At 44.4% G+C, this 23,181-nt stretch overlaps 3 protein-coding genes across 5 annotated transcripts in view; 2 read left to right on the top strand and 1 right to left on the bottom strand.

The window, feature by feature from the left end:
- Nucleotides 1-4,953: 4,953 nt before the first annotated feature.
- Nucleotides 4,954-16,914, bottom strand: pelp1 (proline, glutamate and leucine rich protein 1). 2 transcript variants are annotated; one of them, XM_080298186.1, is made up of 19 exons: nucleotides 16,774-16,914; nucleotides 16,503-16,567; nucleotides 15,019-15,124; nucleotides 14,736-14,885; nucleotides 14,353-14,424; nucleotides 13,910-13,969; nucleotides 13,660-13,816; nucleotides 12,652-12,784; nucleotides 12,001-12,088; nucleotides 11,825-11,913; nucleotides 11,633-11,746; nucleotides 10,930-11,080; nucleotides 10,087-10,240; nucleotides 9,938-9,993; nucleotides 8,812-8,945; nucleotides 8,438-8,540; nucleotides 6,575-8,185; nucleotides 5,620-5,937; nucleotides 4,954-5,484 (listed from the first exon to the last, which is right to left on the bottom strand). In XM_080298186.1, the coding sequence occupies exons 1-19, from the start codon at nucleotides 16,912-16,914 to the stop codon at nucleotides 5,392-5,394; spliced, it is 3,795 nt and encodes a 1,264-aa protein (XP_080154312.1). In that variant the 3' UTR covers nucleotides 4,954-5,391. The 2 variants fall into 2 exon arrangements, with proteins under 2 accessions (XP_080154312.1, XP_080154313.1); XM_080298187.1 differs by having other exon boundaries at nucleotides 5,620-5,934.
- A 66-nt stretch (nucleotides 16,915-16,980) lies between these two features.
- On the top strand, nucleotides 16,981-19,095 carry med11 (mediator complex subunit 11). Its single transcript, XM_080298276.1, has 3 exons — nucleotides 16,981-17,220; nucleotides 17,803-17,933; nucleotides 18,645-19,095. Exons 1-3 carry the CDS (start codon nucleotides 17,151-17,153, stop codon nucleotides 18,795-18,797), a joined length of 354 nt encoding a protein of 117 aa, XP_080154402.1. The 5' UTR covers nucleotides 16,981-17,150; the 3' UTR covers nucleotides 18,798-19,095.
- A 1,283-nt stretch (nucleotides 19,096-20,378) lies between these two features.
- The window catches only part of cd99l2 (CD99 molecule-like 2), a 27,076-nt gene continuing 24,273 nt past the window's right edge, over nucleotides 20,379-23,181 (top strand). The window contains exon 1 of one of the 2 annotated variants that reach the window (XM_080298259.1): nucleotides 20,379-20,581. In XM_080298259.1, the coding sequence (XP_080154385.1) occupies nucleotides 20,521-20,581 (61 nt within the window). In that variant the 5' untranslated portion in view covers nucleotides 20,379-20,520. The remainder of the gene's footprint in view (nucleotides 20,582-23,181) is intronic. The other variant, XM_080298258.1, reaches the window with a different exon arrangement.

Here is a 23,181-nt window from a genome sequence, read left to right as displayed (position 1 = left end):
TCAATCAACCAAAGACTCAGAAACACTAAGCCTCGTCCACCCCAGCTGTGAAACTCAGAAACCAGTCTTACTTGTTATCATCTATCGTCCACCTGGGCCTTACACACAGTTTCTGATTTCTCAGACTTTTTATCTAATTTAGTTCTGAGCTCAGATAAAATAATTATTGTGGGTGATTTTAACATCCATGTAGATGCTAAAAATGACAGCCTCAACATGGCATTTAATCTGTTATTAGACTCAATTGGCTTCTCTCAACATGTAAAAGAACCCACCCACCACTTTAGTCACACTCTAGATCTTGTTTTAACATATGCATAGAAACTGAACATTTAACAGTGTTTCCTGAAAACCCTCTCCTGTCTGATCATTTCCTGATAACATTTACATTTACAATAATTGATTACACAGCGGTGGAGAGTAGACTTTATCACAGTAGATGTCTTTCTGAAAGCGCTGTAACTAAGTTTAAGAATATAATCCACCCACTGTTATCATCTTCAATGCCCTGTACCAACACAGAGCAGCAAAAATCATAGAAATATGGTATTTAAGCAGATTCTTACTCTGGCTGGCATTACCTTGGCCTCCAGTAAAGCTGTGAGGAGTCATTTTTGCAAGATATGTCCTTCAATGCACATATTAAACTAATATTAGGACTGCTTTCTTCCATTTGTGCAACATCTCTAAAATCAGAAATATTCTAGTTCATGCATTTATTACTTCCAGGCTGGACGACTGTAATTCATTATTATCAGGATGTCCAAAAAACTCCCTGAAAAGCCTTCAGCTAATCCAAAATGCTGCAGCAAGAGTCCTGACAGGGACTAGAAAGAGAGAGCATATTTCTCCTGTTTTGGCTTCCCTTCATTGGCTTCCTGTTAAATCCAGAATTCAAAATCCTGCTCCTCACATACAAGGTCTTAAATAATCAGGCCCCATCTTATCTTAATGACCTTGTAGTACCATATCACCCTATTAGAGCACTTCGCTCTCGCTCTGCAGGCCTACTTGTTGTTCCTAGAGTATTTAAAAGTAGAATGGGAGGGAGAGCCTTCAGTTTTCAGGCCCCTCTTCTGTGGAACCAGCTTCCAGTTTGGATTCGGGAGACAGACATTATCTCTACTTTTAAGATTAGACTTAAAACTTTCCTTTTTGCTAAAGCATATAGTTAGGGCTGGACCAGGTGACCCTGAATCCTCCCTTAGTTATGCTGCAATAGACGTAGGCTGCCGGGGGATTCCTGCAATGTTAAATGTGATCTGTACATATGGGTTTTGAAAATAACGCTGACTTTGACACAGTGATGTGCAGTTAAGACTTACGTTTGTGTTACATATGCACAGAACATTGACTAAGAAGTGTTGAGGAACCTCTGTGGTTATTGTTGCAAACAGAAGATGTGTTGTACTTCTTTTTCTTTTTGTGAGATCTTAGTGGTTTCCTGTGTAGTAGTCCATCATCAGCGTTCTCTTTCAGTAATTTCACTAGCTGGGCTGTGATGGCTGCACTTACAGCCACACAGTGGTAATACCCAACATGTTAGTGTAGAGGCTTATAAGTAACATTGCATTCACATTTGTCTTTCTTTAAATATAGGAATTTATTGACAGGACAATAAATAACTGGTTTTGGTTTAGAGTTAATTCACATATCCACATAACACTGCATTCTAAAATAAGTGCGCACATTTTAGTTTACACTGTTATGTATGATTAATTTTTTGTTTTCTGAGTTACCTTAGTTGCAGCTGTTCCAGTCCCTTGTTTAAGGAGCCAAGAGGTGGAAAAGGGCGGAGCAAGCTTTAAAGGACGACTACAAATTGGTTCATGCCATAACTTGGGACCGGGGGTGGGGTGGGGGGGATTGGAGTTCATTATGTTTGGTTGGTTTAGTTAGGTTTTGTGTGTTTTACCCCTTCTCCTGTTTTTGTGGGCTGATCAGCCACTATTTAAGTTTCCCCTTTGTCTCGTTAAGTTAGGTCAGTTTGTTTGAGTTGTCAACTTTGAGTAGAGTTCTGTTATTTTGACCTCTTTCATGGGCCCAAGATTTTGATTCTTTTTGCATGATTTAACCAATTATGTTTTTTGGGTTAAATAAAAAAAATAATAATAATTTTTTTTGGACTTTAACCTGTGCCTAAGTTTCTTTCACTGCTTGGTCCATCACATGGGCCCACGTCCTCATTTTAGGTTTGACAGCGTTTTTGTGGGTAAAGGTGATGCTTGGACATGAATTGAGCTGTGGTTTGGGGAAGGCCTCGAAGGGGACTGGCTCCTGGGCCTGGCAGATCCCCGTGTACTAAATAGGAGTGAAGAAGTTAAAGAACTGAGAACAAGGAGGGAGGGTGGGGCACGTAAACAACAACGAGCAGTTTGCAGAACTGGGGGTAACCAATATAGATGACAGCCGGAAGGAGCATGTTTGGAGGCGTGATCCTGCTCCTGAAATTCCGATACATAATCTCCGATCAAAAAGATCCTGATGTGCACTGACCCTTCAGGGAACAACTGGACACAAACACTGACAGCAAAATGTGCAATGAAGCAATCAAAGTAGCTGGACAACCTCAGATTTTTGCGGGTCTTCTATTTTTTTTTTCTCACCACTTGTACACAGTTACTGAAATGAACACAATATGGTAACTTTCCATTAAATCTTCCAGTTTTAGTAACAGTGTAAGCTGTCGACAAAGCTTTCACAGCTGTTTCCAGTTGCTGAAGGTGATTCTTGGGTATTGAGGGTGTAGTATCTACTGCAGACAATCTAAATAGTTGATATCATGCTGCTAAATATTTGAAGCTGTTGGCAGACGCTGAAAAAGGAGCTGCTGCAGAATATTTTAATCATCTCCAAACAGCTGCGAGGAAAACATCCGTCTGTCTTGTTCTGGGGTTTTTCCTCACACTTTGCTAAGTTCGGCATTGTGAAGTTGCAGTTGTGTCAGTTTGTGATTTCCAAAGAAGACAACAGTTCACTGAGGTAACAGCAGCAGCCTGATCACACATCAGGGACGTCGTTAGGATCTTGAAGCATCAGCCCAGCCCCGAAGTCTTTCACACTTTCAGTTACAGCAATTTTTAGAAATTATTTATTAGAATGTTTTAGTGAAATTAAAATAAAACATCAGACACTGTGTGCTTCCTAAAGGTTGAAGGCAGATGTGTTGGAATAATAAGAATAAGAAACATACTGAAAATGAAAAAAGACAAAGAAATCAGTGAAAACTGGAGTTTTTCGACTTTGTTACTTTTTTTTAAAACAGCAGAAGAACAAAGTTGATGTGAACTTTTACGTCTTGCATGTTGATTTTGACCCAGGTGTTATCCACATATCTGTGCCTGTGGCTTAGTGCTCTCACTATGAAGGAGCCAAGAGCCCTACTTCCACTCCGTCCATGGCCCTCGTTGTATTTAAAACATGTTGAGGCAGCGGCCTATCAGTGTGCAAGTATCACTGGAGCTGGTTCAGTTTCCTGACAGTCTCCACTGCTGCAGCTGTAGGTACACAAGTGAGCCCGCATCAAAGGAGGCTGCGGTTTCAATAACTGATTCATCCCTGGAGTATGGAGCTTTTTGAGGCTTGAATGAATTCTTAGTCAATGTTATGTGGCCAAGTAAACAAACCAGATTCCTCAGGAAATTATCGGGTGAAAGGTCTAAACTGAAGAGTGAGAGAAAAAGCAGCCAAAGGAAAAAGATTAAAAAAGAAAAGTTTGACTCCTTGGAAAATGGAAAGAAACGAGGCGAGGCTCACTACTTTTACACTGTATTTGAACTTTTCATCAAACTGCATTAAACAAAGAAACTAATTATTATTGAAATAACAATATCTAAGCAGTCATCAAGGGTCACTACTGGTTTGCCTTCTACAGGCTAATATTTACATCAAGCTTTCTCTTTATTCCTATTGGACGTCTGTCACGTCCTCTTTAGTTTTGTTCTTTATTTTTTCCTTTAAATGTCGACTAATTCCTTGGATTCAGTTATTTCATCTTATATATCTGCTTTGTCCTGTTGTATTTACGACGGTTTTTTTCTACCTGGACTGAGGGATGGGGCTAAGTGGGGCTAAACTGATAAAAGCAATTACAAGGTATGTGAGTGTGTCATTAATCTGCATTCTGTTATTTCAGTTCAATCATTGTGAAACGTACTTGTCTGTTGTTTAACAATTCTGTGTATCCGTTTTTGTTGCTGCTTCAATAAAAATATCTTTGAGGAAAAAAATGTTACATCGACTGTCCTTTGATTCTTGTTTCTGCCATTTTTCTGCATTTGATTTATTTGACACAAACTGTTGTGTGTGGTGTCTTAAATGTTCACTAGATTGCACTGAGCCAGTGAACCAGAAACAGTGAACGTCATTTATAGTAATGCTCTTTATGTTTGGGACCATCTACATATGTAGTGTGTTATATTACCAGGTTTCCACTGAGGCACGTACATCTGAGATTGTTTACTTAAAGTCATGAGTTTTTATTAAAAAAGGAGTGTGACCGTGGGTACTCACTCTTGTGCACTGGCTTAGGTTCAGTTTGAAATTTGTTTTTCAGTTGCGTGAGAACATGCATGTAGACAGCGTGGGAAGTATGACTGGCAGCTCTGACAGCAATATCAATGAGAGCTTTATCTTCACACTGCGGCTGAGCCCACTCCCACCCTGCAGCAGCTGCGCCTCGTGTCTTCCTCATTTACAAAGCTTGCTCATTGCTGAAGTGCTCTACAACCTTTTTTGCGCCACGGAATATTTCCACGGAGTTGTCGCGGATAAATAAAACAAAATAAAATGATACGACCAAGAGAACAACTGTGGTATTTTGTAAATACAGTATTAAATACGTGGAGGAGCAGCACCTCTAACATGTACAGCAAATCAGTCCCATAACAATGATTAATGCAAGCAGACGTCAGACAAAACCCCCCAAAAGAACCCAAACAAAAGAAAAACATGTAATGGAAGTACATTTTATTTTTTTAACAAAGCATGATGTTGATGCCAAACCATGAGAGCAAAAAAGATGCATACAAACAAAAGTAAAACTGCAAACTAGCTGGAAGATACTTGTGCTGTAAAGAACAACAAAGTCATCAGGTTAACACATTTCACGGAGCTTTGCCTCCTTGCTGGGAGGACACTGGGTCCACCGTAGAAAAGAGTTCTCTTACACCTGACAGCCAATTATAACCCGGGTATGAAAGTCGGACCAGCCAGAAATGGTCCCGATGGTTAAAAGACTGAACGCCATATTAAACTGCTGTGACACGCGATGTAAAGCATGATGTTTGAGGTAACTAAACCTTGGGAATGTGACTAACGATACATGTTTTGCCAGATTCTGCTCACAGAAGCCAGAGATCAGTGTTAATTTCATTTCAGGTTGGCAAATATTTATGAGGCTTTTGATCCAGAAGCACCGTCTTCATCATCAGGTGGACACGCCACAAAATCAGCCAACATTGACGCCATGGCTTCATCGTCCATCTGAAAGAGAGCGACGTCACACAGTGTAAAGCACAAGTTCATACAGTCAGGTCATCACCCTGACCGAAGAAGCTTTCAATCAGTGGACAAACAGCAGCTACCATCTGCATCTTAACGAGGGATTAAAAGCAATACCTTTTTCTTCTCTGGGCTTTGCCCCACCTCTTCTTTTCCATGTCCTTCCTCCCTCTTCCTCTTCACTCCTTTTCCCTCCTCTCCATTACTCTCCTGCCCTCCCCCTGCTCCCGTCTCCGGCTGCTCTGCTTCCTTTTCAGAGCTCTTCTCAGTGTCTTCTTCCTGTTTCTCTGTCACATTTGGTTCTGTTGCGTTTTCAGAGTCTGCCACTGCTGTCGAGTCACCTGCTTGAAGAGCTTCGAGCGGTTCGTCCTCACAGCTGGGCAGCTGGTTATCGCTCGCGCTGGCGTCCTCTGCAGGCTCAGCTGCTGATTCCTGCTGATACAGACAGAAAGCTTCAGTTTCCTTGTAATACTCTCTTTATTTATCATATATAGGAGAAAAACACATTTCTAACAGAGACTGTGTAGTAATACTTCATGTGCATTTGTACAAATATATGACTGAGCTGCTGAGATAATCTGGAGCTCAGACTGTGACGATCACATTAGAAAATCAGGCTTTTTGTGAGAAATTCATGTATATTTTGCATATAAGGCCACTGCAGCATAATCAGGGTCACCTGATCCAGCCCCAGCTGTTTACTTTATGAAGGGAAAGTTTGATCTTACCAGTAGAGGGCGTCTGTCTTTCTACTCTGACCTACTTTCTCAACAGGACACTGCTGAAAGCAACAACTTTGTTTCCATGAAGCGTGTCATGGATATCAGTGGCCTTGATTACACTGATAAACCTTTTTATTCTTCATGCTGCACCACCTGCTGTTGCTCTTCATGACATCATTTCCTGTCTCCATTTCCGCTCTTTCCTTAAATCTGCTGGTCCCGTGAAAGGCCCACTTACACTCTGAGTTACTTGTACTGCAAAGCCTCATTACATTGTCTAATGCATTCAGCACGCTGAGCTGTGTAACGCTGTCATTCAACAGTATGATTCACAAAGCTGCAGGATCTACCTGTTGACTGGCCGGTTGTTCGGACTCCGCTGCTTGCGGCTCGTCCTCCTTGGTTCCCTGCTCCCACGAACACTCCTCTTTCTGCAGCTCTGCTCCGGCTTGCTCCCTCTCCTCCTCGGCCTCCTCTCGCTCCTCCAACGCTCCTCCGGTGACACACAGGATCTGCGGCATGGTGGGGTCATCCATCCTTTCGTTGTCCTCCTCTTCTACTTCGCCCTCCCGAGCCGCTTCGAGGACTCCGATGCTCTCCACCTCCTGCACCTTCATCGTGTCCTCTCCGAACAGCGCCCTGTTAGTTTGGATCTCCTCTATCCCTCCTTCTGTGCGTTCCTCCACATTAAATGCAGAAATCCGTCCCTCATCCAGCTTCCCCTCCTGAATCCCCGACCCTCCGTCTTTGTCTTCGACTCCCTCCAGAGGCGGTATGTCGCCATCCTCTTCCTCTTCTTCCTCCTCTTCCTCCTCCTCCAAATCTTCACCGTCTTCTTCATCCAGCTCCTCATATTCCTCCCCATCAAAAAACTCATCAGCTAACTCACTTACATCCTCCTCTTCGTCCTCCTCATCTATCCCCTCCTCCTCCTCATCCTCCTCCAGCTCTTCATCTTCATCTATGTCCTCATCATCTTCCTCTTCATCATCAGTACTGTTAATATTGATGACAGCAGAATCTTCGCTGCTGGCAGCAGCAGCTGGTTGCTGGTGGAGGTGCCGTCCCTGCTGACTTAATTGATTCTGCAGGTGCATCTGGAGCGGTAACCCCATGGGACCAGCCTGGCTTGCCGTCGAGGGCTGCATAAGCATCTGCTGGAGCTGCGGTCTGCCAGGCAATGACTCCCCCAGACCAACAGGTGGAGCTGTAAAGGTGCTGGAGTTCAAAGGTGGAACCAGGGAGACCACCGAGGCACTGGAAGGAGGAAAGGAGTTGATGGAGGTGGTGGAAGCAGTGAGGAGGGGGGAAGAGGCAGCCAGGTCATTGGGCAGAGAGACCCCGTCTATTGTGGCTGCGGCTGCCGTAGTTGGGACCATGGTGACAGATTCTGCACCTGCGAGTGTCACACCAGTGCCACCCGGTGCAGAGGAGGACATGCTCTGTGAGTTTGCTGCTGCGTCGTCCTGCTGAGTCTCCATGTTAAGCATACCCGGAGGAACAATGACCACGCTGTCGTCCGAGTCACTTGCCAGAGAGATCTCGACGTCTTCGGCTTCCTCTTTGTCAAAACGCACAAACACGGGTCTCTGTCCCTCCGGAGGGCCCAGGCCTGCAGGATCAGGCTGGTGGTGCGAATGTGGGGACAGAATCATGTCTCCTGCAGTCGGACCCTGGCCTGGAAGTCCCGGAACCAGAGACAGATGGTTCTCAAAAGAGCTCAGAAGGGAAGCAGGGCCCAGGTTGACAGAGTGACGGGCGGGAAAAGGAGGGCCAGGGGCAGGACCTCCAAGCAGGGTTGGCAAGGTTAATCCAGGGGCAGGTCCCTGGGAAGAGGGGAGGACCGGAGTGGTGGAGGAAGGTTTCATGGTGAGAGGTGGCAAAGGAAGGGCGATGGAGGGAAAGCGGGGATGAAGGATCAAGTTACAGATGGTCAAGGCCTCCGCGCAGAACGAAGACACCTGAGAAAGTGGACGATGGGTTTGATTAAAAGCTGGAAACAGTGAGCAGACAAACACTTCATGTTTTTGCCAAGTCTGAAACTGTTAAGTCAATCTGAGCTTTAACAGAAGACTTGAGGCAGATTGTACATCATTGTCTCCATAATTATTTTATTTCAACTTCACAGCAAGACAAATGTTGATCCTTCCACTCACTACACGTTGCTACATTTTAAAAACCTTTTTGCAGCGCTTCAGGTCCTTAGGGCTTACCTTAACATTCCTGTCGGTGCGCCCGTTACTGAGGATTGACACAGCACAGGTCAGAGGTGGGGGCCAACAGGGTGAGGGGACCAGGACCAGGGCCAGCAATAACCTTCAAATTCATACAAGTGAAACAGCTCCTTCAGTCCAACACGAAGCTAAAGTGAACTTTTGCATCTACAGAACATAGACCAGTTCGGGGCCCACAGTGGTGCTGGTGCTAGGGTGGTGTCAGACTGGGTCCAGTCTGAATAAAGCACTGTGTGGACATTCCTTCAGTCAACAGTGGAACATTTAAACTCAACCTGGACAAAAAGCAGGAGGAGCACCGTAACACTATTGAAACACTAATGTGTGGCTCATCGCTAACATGAAGATCGTACCTGTACAGTTCTCGTCGAGTCAGAGCACTGCTGTACTGCCCACTCGCGCTCCCTGCAGATTCACATGCATTGCTGCTGCAAGACTGCTGCTGCTGCAGGCGCACACACAGTGGCAGAACCACCTCATGGAGCCGCTTGAAGGAATCGACAGGACACAACAGTGTAATCGTTCGTTATTAAAAACAATAAAATGAAGAGTCTCTCCTGCAATACACCAAAAATGCTAAATGATGGAAAAAACAAACAAAAGCATTTTACTTTACAGCTGCAGATCATCACAAGATGGGAAACGTGTCTTACTACATCATAACTTGTAATCAGTATCCCATTTTAACCCTACGCCACAACCTGACGTGGACCTGCTGAGACATGTAACTACACGTCGACGCTAACCACACCACTTACAGTTACAGCCGAGTAATATTACACTGAAACTGATGCAATTGGATAATAATGGTCCACAAACTGAAGCTAATGATGTGGGAACTGCAGGGTAACAAGAATGCAATAATGTGCTAATTCCTATGTTATTACTACTCTATTACCTGCGGTAGGTTCTGTGTAATAAGCAGGAAAACGGCCTGTTTCTATTTAATAACACATTAATAACCATGTTAATCTTTTAAAACAAACTGCTAGTCAAGTAAAATGATCATGCATAATGTTAATAATTAGTTTAAAACAATAACACACATGAATCCATTAAACTGTACACTGAAAAATTCAGTTTTAAAAGAAGAACAAGGTTTAAACAGATGATGTTCGGCAGCACTTTGAGCAACAATTTCACAGATATGGGCGTTCTCTATTTAAAAAAGTAAACATGCATCACTATAATTTGTGTATAAAGTTACATAATTTCTTTTCTGGCTACAAGAACATATTAGAACACGTTGGGATATTTCATGTGGATCATTAGAAATGCACTGTGGGTGGAGGAAATCGTTGCTTAAAGAACTGCAAACATCACGTCTGCTTAAACACGGATCTTCTTCCAAAGCGGGCGGCTCGGTGCCACTCGCTGCAGCAGAGGCTGATCTGTGGATGGTTGGAGACGCCTGTAGAAAGTGTCTCCCTCTGCTGGGCACTCTTTTGTAGCGCTTATGTTACTTTAAATCACATTTACCTTGTGAATGTCGTCCTTCAGTAGCGTCCCACTGGTCTGTATGATCTGTCTCAGTGCTACAAGGATGACAAAGGTCAGTCTGGTATCAGAATATCATACGTAGTATACCAGTAAACTCCCAATAACATTAAACTTGGTTTGCATCTCACCCCTGACAGCTGCAAGGCAGGTATCTTGATTGGCTAGATGGTCTCCTTTCCTCTGCAGCGATGGCCCGACTGTATCTGCCATCACCAAATGCTTCGTCCTACGAGGGCCGGGCTTTCCTCCAGGAACAACATCAGCCGATAGTCCTGCCCGGAGCTGGAAACAGGACACCCCACGCACAGGAGCAGGAACAGAAGAAAGCTCAGCACATCCCAACAAACCACTGGTTCCCTTTAGCTTCATAAAGGTCAGAGCTTAAAGTAAATTTTTTAGATTTAGTGCTCATGACTAATCTCTTAGTCGACTAACTGTGGGAAAAAATGGACGAGTCTCAGATATCAAGTTAGATTTGATAACCCTTTAGTGGAAAACCTCCAAAACTAATAGCAAAGCATTTTAAACAATTACATTCTTATGTTCTCTGTTTGAAACTTCATGACCACGACTTCAAACTAAAACAGCAAAACAGTGAATCATCCGGCGTTTTTCTTCTGCTTATCTGGAGTCAGGCTTTGGGGCAGCAGCCTCCCTTTTATCACCTCCTCCAGCTCATCTGTTGAAATGCCGAACATTTCCAAGGCCAGCTGATAGATCTGTCGACATTAGCAGTCTCCTTTAGACGTGGAGGAGTAGCGGCTCTACTCTGAGCCCCTCCTGAATGACTCAACTCCTCACCTTATCAGTAAAGGCGAAGCCTCTCTGCGATGTTTTTCTAACAGTGTTAACAAACTATGAGGCCTAGATGATCAGATTTATGGCGTTTCTCAACACTGATGCGCCATCTGGTGGCAGTGCATTGATACAGACTAGTGACGACGACTAGTCCAAATGCATCTTTCCCCTACCTTGACAGACTCTGCTCCTGGTGTGATGTCCCCGAGTAGGTGGTTAAAGAGGAGCTCCGAGTGCCCCGGGCTTCCCTGAAGGATGCTAGAAGACGCTCCGGCAACCTGGACCCACAGCTCCAAGGTTCTGTACACTGACACCCGCACTGCACTGTGGGAAGGAGGAGAGACAAGAGATGAATATACTTGATGACACATTATTAAATCTTCCCCAGTGCAGCAGCTCAGACTGTCCCCAGTTTCCCATAATGTTACTAAAATAAGCTCCTCGATCCCCACACGGTGTTTTCATTTCATCTTCTTTGTGTTGCAACAGATCAGTTAAGACTTTCTTTCTTTTCTCGGGACTAAAAACCTCTAAATGGTCATCATTCACTCCTTTAGACGTCTGCGAGCACACACAGCGTGCTAAGGACGCTTCAGGGCAGCGATGAGAACGGTGATCTTACATCAGCCTCTCTGAGGAAACCTTTGTAAAGATTTTGTTACTTCCAGTTGTTACAGTACTTGGTGGTTGTCTTGGCAACCACTGACTCTGCTCCACAGGCTCTCAGGGGCAACTGTAGGTTGTAGCTACACACACGCTGCACACACAGAATGAAATATGATGCACTAGCTGATATTAGGTGTGTACGAGGTTTCCAACTGCAGGCTGAACTTCAGTCAATACTCCAAACAGCAGCTGTGCGAGGCTGTGAGTCACCTGTAGGCCCTCTGCTGTCCCACACTGGTCTCAGGTAGGGGGGTCCAAGCAGAGAGTGTTTGAGAAAACAGCCTCTGTATTACTGCAGCGTACTGAACCATGCCGACCCGTACTCTGTAACACAGCACAAATCCAAGAGTCAGGCTTGCAGGAAATCAAAATGTGGCCTCCTGCGTGTGTGCGAGTACTCACACAGTGATCACACTTGACAGGACTTCCAGGGTGATGCTGTGTATGATGGGGAGGACCAGCAGCCTCACACTTCCATCTCCTGTTAAATTCTGACACACAAAGTCAAACGTGCATTAAGATCAGTACTGCTTTTGACACGGTCTCTGTTCAATAAGTGTTATTGTGTGTGTGCTCACTATGCTCTTGGAGCTGACAGCAAGGGCTCGGCACACCAAGTTGAGCATTGGCCTGACGGGCAAGCGCACAGCTGAGGCGGGATCTACTCTGATGGAAGGAAACGACAAAGGAATGCAACGAGTACCAGAAACAATGAAAGCCTTTACTGCTCGTACAGGTTTTTATTAAACAAAGGGGCCTTTGAGTGTATTTGTGTAAATGTTACAACTATGCTAAAAAGCTGAGGTAAAGAAATAAGATATACAACTGATTCAATTTGGTGTTTTCCAGATGTTTTCTGTATCCCAGTTATCCTAATACCAGCTTGGTCAATAATGCTCATTCCAGTTAGTTCAGAAGTCTGATGTCAGAGCTCTGACACGACTTCACTCCTAAACTGAGCACGTCGCAGTAGTAAAGTCTAAAGATTGCTTTGCTTCTTAGTAATGCAAAGCATCTGTGCATCACTATCGATACAGAAAATGCCCCACCCACAGCTGCAGCATGTTCATGCAGACAGCCTGACCACAGATTGGTTTAATAGGGTCACAGATACACGACAGTGGCAGCACAGATTAAAGGTTGTGCAGGAGGGTCAAATCCAAGTTGAGTCATTCCAGATGAAACCTCTGAGTGGGAAAGGTGTGTGTGCTTGTCTGCATGTGTTGTACCTAAGTGTGTGTTTGAGTGCGAGGCACACAGCAGTGTATCTGTGCTGGAGCTGCAGGAGCAGCAGGGGATCTGTTGGGTCCAGGTGAGGAAAGGCCAGCTCCATCCCGGGACCTTGATACTGCATCGCTCCATCTGTGACCGCAAGAAGCAGTCGAGTGTGAGTAACCTCGGTAACAGTAAACGGATACAGTCACACCATCACGTCAGCACCTCCAACACTGACAGCTGTTCACTGCGCGGTTCACTGACTGATTTACTTGGTAGAAATGCATTTTATCTAGAAAAGTGAGGAGTGTGGAGGAGTGATACACAGTGTTTGGGGGCCACAGTGTTTGGGGCCACAGCTGTAAGACAAAAGAACATAACTGCACCATTTTAAACAAAATGTGTGGCCAGCAGGAGAAGTTTGCTTTGACATTATCGAGTTAATCAAGGTGCGTCGACACGACAACGTCGAGGACTGTGGACGACGAAAACAGGACTTTAACCCAAGATTCAATCAAAACTTCTGTTTTTGTTACGTTTTAGTTTTAGGCTTTAATACCACATGTAGGTCTGCAGCTCGAATAAGAAATACTTTTGTCTTATTAATAAGAAATGATAAAGAATTCAAAGAGAAACAACAAAGTTCTTTCACTGCTCAATGTTTGAATCTGTCACAAAACCAAAACTGAACCATCGGATTGTGTTTCTACATGAAATGACTGAGTGTGTCTGTGCTTTGATGCCGTTTTTATGGCGATTAAAAAACATGTTATAATTAATATTAATCATAATTCAGGGTCCAGAGTTCCACTGGCCCACATACACTTTACTGGCTTATGAAAAAGCTTTTATTTTTACAGTTTTAAATAGCGATTCATTGTAATTAACACAATGTTTCATATTAGTTGGATGGAAAGAGACAGATTTGAAGAATTTCTTGTTGTCATTGTTTGTTAACTGACATGGAGACAAACACACACAGAAGCCAAATGTCACCACTGCTCACAAAGAAAACAACACACCTGTTTCTGAACCTTGGTAGAGCTGAGCCAGCAGGCCATTGGCAGAGGCCAGTAGGCAGTGAATCTGATTGGTCCAGCCCTCAGCTCTGCCAGCCCCGACCCCTCTGTCCAGCACGCCGCCCAGGCAGGGCAGACGACCGTAGCACTGACAGGCCATCTGACAGAGTAACAGCAAAACAAACGTTCAAACAAATCTTCAAATAATGATAATAATCTTTAAAAAAAAGACTTGGTGCTTGTTTTGTCAAACCTCTTGTGTTTTCCTGTCTGTGCTGTCCATCTTGGAAAGGAAGTACGCTGCCAGCTTGTCCTTAAAAACAACAACAAACAGGTGCAGGTTTGACACAGCTGGGTTCTAAACAGAGGCAGCAAGCAGAATACAGAGTACAGCACAGAATACTGCTAAAGGAATACTGTAGCAACATTAACCTATATACTGGTGTAAAAAATTCCAAGTATAAATTGAATGTTTTTATTTATTTTGCTGACAATGACCGAATTTCCCAGAGGAACCCACCCGAGGGATTAATAAAGTTTTATCTTATCTTAATCTGTCAGAAGTGTGCGACAGCAATGACTAATAAATAATAGATAATAGATATTATTATTACTGTTGTTAGGAAGAAGAAGAAGAAGAGATATTTAATAGCACCACGATAACAGTCCAAACAGTCTCAGGAAGGAGTGTCTCACCCTCAAGGATCCACACGCTCTCGGATAGTAGGTCATACAGGCCGTCATTCCCTCCATGGCTGCCAGCTCACACTAACATCAAACAGGAACACAAACCGTTTTAAGGCTAGTTAGAAGATCGATATCTGAGCTGAAGCTAACTGAATAATAACAGATGCAATTATACATAAAGTGTTACATTGTAACTAAACACAACTTTCAATTCACCCATCCTCTTCAGGGTTGTGGGGCGGTGTCAGAGGCAGGGTCGCCAGTCTGTGGCAGGGCTAACACTCACATTCTGTGGCACTAACTGCGTGTCAAAGTACCTGGATACACACTCCACCAGAGGGGCTGCGGAGCCCTCCTGGTGGGCCCTTCCACTCACCGCCTTGTCACCTCACCTCTGACTTGAGACCCAGCAGGGATGTGAGGATGCCCAGGATGGAGTTGAGGCCAACCTCTCTGGCCAGCTCTGCTAGCTGAGACGAGTATTGCAGCAAGTCCTTCAGAATGTTCACTGCTAGCTGCACAGTCTCAACTGGAGCCTGAGACTAGTGAAGAACAAAAACACAGAAAGTATTTTTAATTTTAAAAATGAAACGGTAACCTTTAATTTTTAGACCTTAAGATAAAATGGAGAAAAATAGCAATATTGTAATGATAACAGCCGACACGTGACTTTACCTGTATGACCTGCTGCAGGGAGCGCAGCCACGACAGGCAGTGCTGCTGGAATAGATCGCTGGAACTGTCTTTAACCAGCATGGAGAGCAGGCAGAGCCCCTCGAACCTGCTCACACAGAATCATGTTAGAAAACATACAGTATCAAAGTGAATCTGTTTCGACTGTGTGAAATTATATTCACATTCATAACATTGTATCAACAGGAGATGTTGATCTAAAGGTGAGTAGATGAGGGCTTAAGAACAAAATGCTACTGATTCGCATGGAGACTCATCAATGTGTTAGAATGAACCGAGGTTAATAAAACACACGTCATATCCTGTAGCACAGATGATCATTTGTAAAAGCACAAAGTACGCAGCGTAAACAGAAGTGGTCCTAGCACTGAACCCTGGGGAACTCCATAATTATCCTCAGTGTGTGAAGAGGACTCTCCATTCACAAAAACCAGAAGTCTATTAGACAGTCATGATTCAAATCCCTGCAGCGCAGTGTCTTTAAGCATGACTCTGATGGTCGACAGTATCGAGGAGGACAAGCACAGAGATGAGTCCACTGTCAGAGGCCATAAGATCATTTGTAACCTTCACTAAAGCCGTTTCTGTGCTGTGATGAAAACCTGGGGTTGTTCTTACTCCATTAATAAGTGATCAACAGTGAGACGTTCTAGCTTTATGGATGTTTTTGTTTAAGAGAGCAGCAAACTGGCTTTTCAGGCTAAATGCTGAGTTTCACAGCTGGGGTGGACGAGGATTAGTGTTTCTGAGTCTTTGGTTGATTGATAAGCTGAAGTAGGAGCTGCCACACCCCCTCCTTGGCCTGCACTTCGAGGATTCTGGTAGTTCGAGTGACTCGGGGATGTTGATTCATTTAAACTAACACAATCATCCTGCTGTAACCAGGTTTCTGTAAGGCAGACTAAATAGATTTGTTTGTCATGTAATAACAGGAACTAAGAAGACAGAGGGCGAATGTTTAATAATCCACACTTCACGGTTTCACTTTACGGCACAGTTGTGGATACTTTTGTTTCTTTTCTTTAAATCATTTTTTGCTGATTGTTTGTTGTTTTAGGAAACACAGAGGATGGGGATGGGGTTTGGGGGGTAGCAGGAGGAGAGGAGCTGCAGAGAGGCGTGTAAGACTGCACGCCTTCTTCCTGGTCCCAACTCTGGATAGTCATATTTTGGGGGGTTTAATAAATTTGGAAGATTTCTAGAAATGAGAGCTGCTCCATTCAAAGTGGGATGGACACCGTGTTCTCCTAACAAGTCCAGGTTTTCCCCTGAACGTTTCCCCTTATCCATAAAGTCCACATGACTTTTGGACACCAGTCAGACAGCCAGCAAATTTAAGGACAAATGCGGCTACACACCTCCCCTGGTCCAGGACAGTGCTCAGGTGCTGGTATACATCTTAAAACAATAAAAACTGTAGTATGATCAGCCTATGACAACAGCTGATTGAGGTAGTCCTTTCTCACCTGGTCTTGCTCGAGCCCAGTTTGGCATTGCTAAAACCCACGAGACCACCAACGGCGCACGCGCTCTGCAAAGACAAGACAGTTTTAGAGAACAGTGAGATCAAAACGTTTAAGAAACGCGGAACCAGCTCGGCTCCTGCTGCACATGGTCCTGCCATACTTCCAGATGTCAGCCACTGTACAACAAAGCCTCTCGCGGCTGCCGCACAGCGAGAGCAGGCTAAAGCTGAAGCAGCTTCCAGCCGCGGAGCTCGCTCGGGCCGGGCCCTACCTGTGTCTGGAACACGCCGTGCTCCCTGTAGCCTGCTAGCAGAGCGGGTAGATGCTCCGGACGCTGCTCTTTCAGAACAGACACCAAACCCTCAGTTAGTCGCATAGCAGATGGGCCATGCAGCCAAGCCGATGTAGCCATCTTTCCTCTCCGCCAAGCGAACGTCACTACTGTGCGACTCTGATGCCGTCATATTTCAGTGACGTCAGTTTTTAGCTCTTTGTTGTTACCCTGCCCTCAACCATAACGCGTTAAAGTTGCAGGGACTGCAGTAGTTGTACGTTTTCTTCCGTTTAAACTCGATTAAGTGGCTTTGGTCACACCTTGGATCACTGTGCTGAGCTGGTCCTCGGAGAGCGGCTGCTTCCCGCCTGCTGATGGCTAATGACAGGCTCAGGGCGCTGGAGGATGTGGAGAAGGAGATAGCGATGGTGCTGCAGTGTGCCGGTGAGACAGTGTCTTCTTGCGGCTGTTAATCAAACCGTGCATCGTTGATTACTTTTGCCTGATTTTCTGATGCTCTTCATCCGACAGTAGGACAAGTACCCGAGAGATCCCGTAAATTCCACCTAGCTGTTTCCAACAGATCGCTGCCTGATCATTATTCTCTGTAAAGATTTGGTTTTTATCACAGAGGGGAAAATGTATTCCTCAGCAAAAGTCTGAACTCAGCCCCTCGTTTCGCTCGCAGTTTCCAGGCTTTCTGAAAGTTTTTCCTTCGACATTTGAGAATTTTTCACTCAGTTTCAAATTACTCCTCAGACCTGTTACATTTTAAATGGTTTTGGCTTAATAAGCCATACACATACCAGGAAACCTAGCAAAGAACCAATTTTCAGTATCCTTAGACACAAAACAAACAACACAATTTGTTTCCATTTGTTTGGCTGACTCTACAACAACGACCAGTCCTCAGCATAGCACAGTCCTTTACTAAAACAAAGAATCAAGTTTTAAATTTACTCTCTGTCTTTGTGTCTAATCAAGTCTTTTTAAGTCACGTTTCTATGTTTATGCTTGACCTTGCAGGTAACATTGTTCTTGAACTCTCCAAAGATAAACACAATGCCAGCTTCATGGACAGACAGCTCATCCAGTTCCAGAACTCAGTCAGCCGAGTGGAGAACGAACTAAGTGGCCAGATCCGCTACCTTACACAGGTTCAATCCACAGCTGCAGACTTGTTTCAGAAACGGTTTCACCTCAACTAGAAATGGCAAATTTCTCCCACCTGTTAAATCCAGAATTGAATTTAAAGTCTTCATTTACAAGGTCTCAAAATATCAGGCTTCATCATATCTTCAAGATTTGATAGTATCCTAACAAAGTTAGGATACTATGAATTAGGATAATAACCTGAGGTGCAGGCTTACTTGTGGTTCCTGGAGCTCCTGATAGTAGAATGGGAGGCAGAGCCCTTAGCGGTCTGCTCCAGCTCCCAGTTTGGGTTCAGAAGACAGAGACCCACTCTACTTTTAAGATCAGGCTTAACACTTTCCTTTTTAATAAGTTTCAGTTTATAGATGGGCTGGATCATGTGACCCTGAATTCAGTTCAGTTTATTTATATAGCACCAAATCACAAGAACAGTCGTGTGCTTTCTGTTTAAAGGTAAAAACTCTACAGTATGTTAAGGTTAAAGTGCTCGGGGTCGTCGTTGGAGTTTATACTACTGTAAAACTGAAGAGAAAATGTTTTTAATTAAGAGTTAAAGTCATAAATCTAATAGACAGATGAGGTTCACAAATACAAACTGATGCAGTTTTTCTTTTAATTATTAATATTTGTTTTTATAAATGAAGAACTTACCTCCATGATAGAAATATTGTGAGCAACAGATTCAAGTTTGTTTCTCCTTTTTCTTTCTCCAGGTAGCGACTGGTCAGCCACATGAAGGTTCTACCTATTCAGCCAGGAAGGACTGTCAGATGGCACTGAACCGAGCCGAGTATGCCAAGGTCAAACTGGGAGAACTGGGACGCACCTGTGAAGTCATGCTGGAGCAGCAGCAGCAGCAGACATGAGAGTCAGCCGGTTGCTGGGATTGAGATCAATGTGCTTGGACTGGCACAGCACTTTCAGATACCTAATGCAACGGCACTTCTCTGTATTCCCCACGTGTGTCACAGCCCTTCTCACTTTTATTAAAATGCTGACGTGTCTCAACAAATGTAAACAAAAACTCAAGGAAAGAAAAAAGTGTTTTTGTACTGGGGCCTGTGTGTGTTGTGTTTCTGATTTTGTAATCAGTTTAAGGAGCAGGTCATATGTAGAACCTGTCGATACTTTTAATAAAACAACGAATCATCTTTGGGGGAAAAACCTTTGTTGTGGTTGTGATAGAGAACCTCATACATTAATCTGTGGCTCCTCCAGTCTTTGAGAAAGATGCCAAACAGTGTCCCCATGAGTGTGGTCAGTAATGTGCTCTGTGCATAGTTCTTATTTTACTGTTTTTGTTTAGCTTTTGCTTTCATTGCCTTTTTGTCCAACAAACTCAGTGATTTTGAGTTTTTTGAGATTCATCCATCCATTCGCTTCCGCATCTCCTTTTCAGGGTCGCGGGGGGCGCTGGATCCTATCCCAGCTGTCATAGGGCGAGAGGCGGGGTACACCCTGGACAGGTCGCCAGTCTGTCGCAGGGACAGACAACCATTCACACTCACATTCATTCGCACATTCACACCTAATGGCAATTTGGATTCTCCAATTAACCTATCCCCACAAGCTGCATGTCTTTGGACGGTGGGAGGAAGCCGGAGTACCCGGAGGGAACCCACGCAAACACGGGGAGAACATGCAAACTCCACACAGAAAGACCCCGGCCTGATGGTGGAATTGAACTCAGGACCTTCTTGCTGTGCGGCAACAGTGCTAACCACCGTGTCACCGTGCTGCCTAGTTTTTTGGGATTACTTAATTTAATTTAATTAAGTTGAGTTGAGTTGCTGCCCCAAGTGGAGGAGTTTAGGTATCTCTGGGCTTCAAGTGAAGGGAGAGGGGAGCAAGCGTTTGATAGATGAATTGGCTGCAGTGATGAAGAGAGAACTGAACGTAAAAGCGAAGCTCTGGATTTACCAGTCACTCTATGTCCTTACTCTCACCTACGATCACTACCCAGAGTTTGTGACTAAAAGAACAACACTGCAGGTACAATCATCAGAAATGGGCCTTCTTCGAAGGGTGGCTGGCCTCTCCCTTAGAAATAGGGTGAGGAGTTCACCCATTCGGGAGGGGCTCAAAGTATAGACTCGAGTGGAGGAGTGGAGGAGTGGAGAGCCAGTGGAGTTAGTTCAGGCATTTCGCAAGGATACCTCCTGGGTGTCTCCTGGGCGAGTTGTCTGGACCTATCAAAGTAACCAACACAGGGGCCAGAACTTGACAGCAATAAACCCCACCCTCACTTAGCACAAAATAAAAAAATAACATGAATAGTAAGCACACCGACTAAACGTGCTCTGTTGGAACCGTGTATGCGATCGTGGAGTTTTTCGATAAAATAATAGTAAAACCTATTCATAACCCTTGTTCAGTGTACTTGCGCTAATGACGAGATAAACTAATGCAACATCTCTCTAATGAGAGGACTTTTGTTTTAAAAGCAACCGGAAGTGGCGCAGAGTGGGTGTGTCTCAGCTAGCCGTGGGGAACGCCCTGGATGCGGCTTTCGGACACGCTGAGTGCCAACACGCCCGCTGATCGCTCGTTGTTTCTGCACCTCGTCTCGGCTCGTGTGGACTCGTAGCCATGGCTCACCGCTCTCTGTGCGCTCTGTGTGTGCTGCTGCCGCTGCTGCTGCCGCTCCAAGGTAAGCTTTGTCCCGCACACCTCACCCCGCCGGCTCTCCCTTTGTGCCACACTTCGGTTTAAGGCCGAATAACGGTCCGTCGGCCTGAAACGTGTCGTACGGTTTTCAGCCTCTACAAAGCTTTACTGCTTATAGTTCAGCAGCTGGAGTGACTTGCTTTGGTCCCTGTAGTTCTGCATGCAGATCCACGGAAAAGATCAAAGAGAAAACACCCCGTCACCTCTGTGCGTCGCAGCTGCACGTGCACTACTGGAAATGGTTCTCGTGCTCGGTGATGGAGGATGATGTGACCGGTTTTCAGGTGAAGGCGAATCACTGAAAACCCGACGATTTAATTTAGTCATGAGTTGATTTGTTGTATGAAAATCGGAAGATTTAAATGAGCAAAATGTGACTGAATGGTAGAGTGAAGAATGTATGGCACACGCTTTAATCATGATGTTGTTTAATAATGGGTAAGTTAAGGTCAATAGTTAGCTGTGGTTGGTAAACGTTGTAGTGTAAGTGAGGTTTGGATAATGGAAATGTTGTATACCCCAAACCTACATTTTAAGTCCACGCACACCAGTGTTTGTTTACTGGAACCAGCTGAAATTTGAGTTACTGTATTTAGGATTAGTTGCATGAAGCTGAACAAGGTCAATAACTTTAGACTAATGTCACATGTTAGCTTCTCTTATAGGACATGTAGGAAAGATGAAGTTTTACAGCAGATTTCTGGAGCTTCTTATCTGCAGCTGCAGCTTCCATCATCATCAACTAATATACCCTGTGTGTGTGTGTGTGTGTGTGTATATACACACACACACACACACACATATATTGCACAGTAGAGAAATATAAAACGTTTCTCGACTCGTGCTAATTTATTTGGATTGGCAGACAGAGCAGACAAAGATGACCGCACCACAGTGAGCTCACAGATGACCTGGCAACACCTGTGATAAAATTCTTGTCATTCTTCAGTATTTGTTGTCGGACTCTTTTCTGTGGCAGGAATTTCACAGCGTGTGTGGCACAAAGCAAAATGGCAGACAATGGGAGGGAATGGAGGGATGACACTATCCTGAAAACTACCCGGGCTCGGATGGATGATGGGCACAGGAAGCCTTAACCGCGGCCCAGTTTCCTTTAATGTTTTTGATCAGTGCATTTACGCTAATAAACTTTAAACCAGTACATCAACTGGTGCTATAGGAGGCAGACGGCCTGGTGCAGTGAAAACAACGTGCAGCTTATTGCTGCCAAACACAGGTGCTGGTCATAGAATTAGAATATCATCAGAAAGTTGATGTATGTCACCAATTCCATTCAAAAAGGGAAAGTTGTATAATGTTTACATTCAGTCCATACAGACTGTTTATGTCTTTTGATTCTGATGATTGTATCGGACAACTAATGGAAACGATGTCAGGGTTCTAGCTTTGGATTGTCATCTATGCTTAGAAACATATAATCTTAGAGGTATATAATCATGATAGGATGTCTGCTCCGGTGTGATGAGAGCCCAGGATGCTCTGATTGTGGCCTTCAGCTCTTCTTCATTGTTAGCTCTGGCATATTACATCTTCCTCTTCACTATGGGCTTAAGGTCAGGCGAGTTTAGTGACCAATTAAGATCAAGGTCCTTAACCTCCTGGGACCTGGCGTCCACATATGTGGACATCACATTTTGGTTATTTAGACCAAAATACTCAGTTGTGCTCTACGAGGGCCTGATGTCCACTGACGAGGACATTAAACTGTTCTATCAAAATTTTAAACAAATGTCCTCACATGTGGCTCTGACTTTTCATAAAAACAAAAATAAAGTAAAAAAAATAAATAAATCTGGTAATTCTTTGTTTTTACATTCATCGGGCCCCAATCAGCCCAAACATCAAAGAGAAATCAAAAATGCTGCTGTGGAAGAGCTCGGGTCTTAGGAGGTTAAACCGGGTGCTGGTAGCGTTGGCACTGTGTGCAGGTGCCAAGTCCTGAAATCTGCAGTTCCATAAAGTAGGTCATGGTTCCTAGTCTCAGTTTGATGTGCTTATGAGTTTCCTGTTTATGTCTCTGGGGGATGTAGAGGACTCTAGGTCATGTAGTTTCCTTTAGGCATTCCCCTCTGATAGCTCTGTCCAGGCACAAACCTGTTGCTGGAACAGCTAAGACTGTTCTACTGCAGCTAGCAAACATGGGACGGCAGGCAGAACTCTTTGTGATCTCGTGCACGAGGGACATGAATGAGACGAACGCCGTTCCTGCCGCTCCAACCCCAGCTCCCCCGTAGCACTGCTCTTTATTGAGGTACATGAATATTCATAGGTTCATTAACATATGACGTCTCAAACAGGCATGTATGTGAACAGAGTACCGTGTGTGAAGATGTGACCCTGTGACTCCTAGATCTGCTGGTGCCTGAGTCCAGCAGTTCACCTAAACAAAAGGCACTTTTACCTAAACAGAGAAAGAGAAGCTACGACCTCTCTCGTGACCTTAGGACGTGTGGTGTGCCAGAACACTCAGGAAAGGAGGAGTGAACGTACACAGAGCCTTTGCAGACTACTAAGGATCAGACATTCTATCATTGCACAATCAATTATATACCTATGAGTAGG

Source organism: Astatotilapia calliptera, chromosome 3 (assembly GCF_964374335.1).
Source record: "Astatotilapia calliptera chromosome 3, fAstCal68.1, whole genome shotgun sequence".
Taxonomy (NCBI): domain Eukaryota; kingdom Metazoa; phylum Chordata; class Actinopteri; order Cichliformes; family Cichlidae; genus Astatotilapia; species Astatotilapia calliptera.
The sequence above is the reverse complement of the archived record's forward strand: the minus strand, read 5'-3'. Positions and strand labels throughout refer to the sequence as shown.

What these genes read in the sequence shown, in the direction of transcription:
- pelp1 (XM_080298186.1), bottom strand. Translation starts at nt 16,914, where the DNA reads ATGGCTACATCGGCTTGGCTGCATGGCCCATCTGCTATGCGACTAACT. An exon ending in ACGGCGTGTTCCAGACACAG is followed by an intron (nt 16,568 to 16,773) that starts GTAGGGCCCGGC and finishes TTGTCTTTGCAG; the next exon opens with AGCGCGTGCGCCGTTGGTGG. An exon ending in TGAAGGACGACATTCACAAG is followed by an intron (nt 8,946 to 9,937) that starts GTAAATGTGATT and finishes GATTCCTTCAAG; the next exon opens with CGGCTCCATGAGGTGGTTCT.
- med11 (XM_080298276.1), top strand. Translation starts at nt 17,151, where the DNA reads ATGGCTAATGACAGGCTCAGGGCGCTGGAGGATGTGGAGAAGGAGATA. An exon ending in GATGGTGCTGCAGTGTGCCG is followed by an intron (nt 17,221 to 17,802) that starts GTGAGACAGTGT and finishes TTGACCTTGCAG; the next exon opens with GTAACATTGTTCTTGAACTC. An exon ending in AGATCCGCTACCTTACACAG is followed by an intron (nt 17,934 to 18,644) that starts GTTCAATCCACA and finishes TTCTTTCTCCAG; the next exon opens with GTAGCGACTGGTCAGCCACA.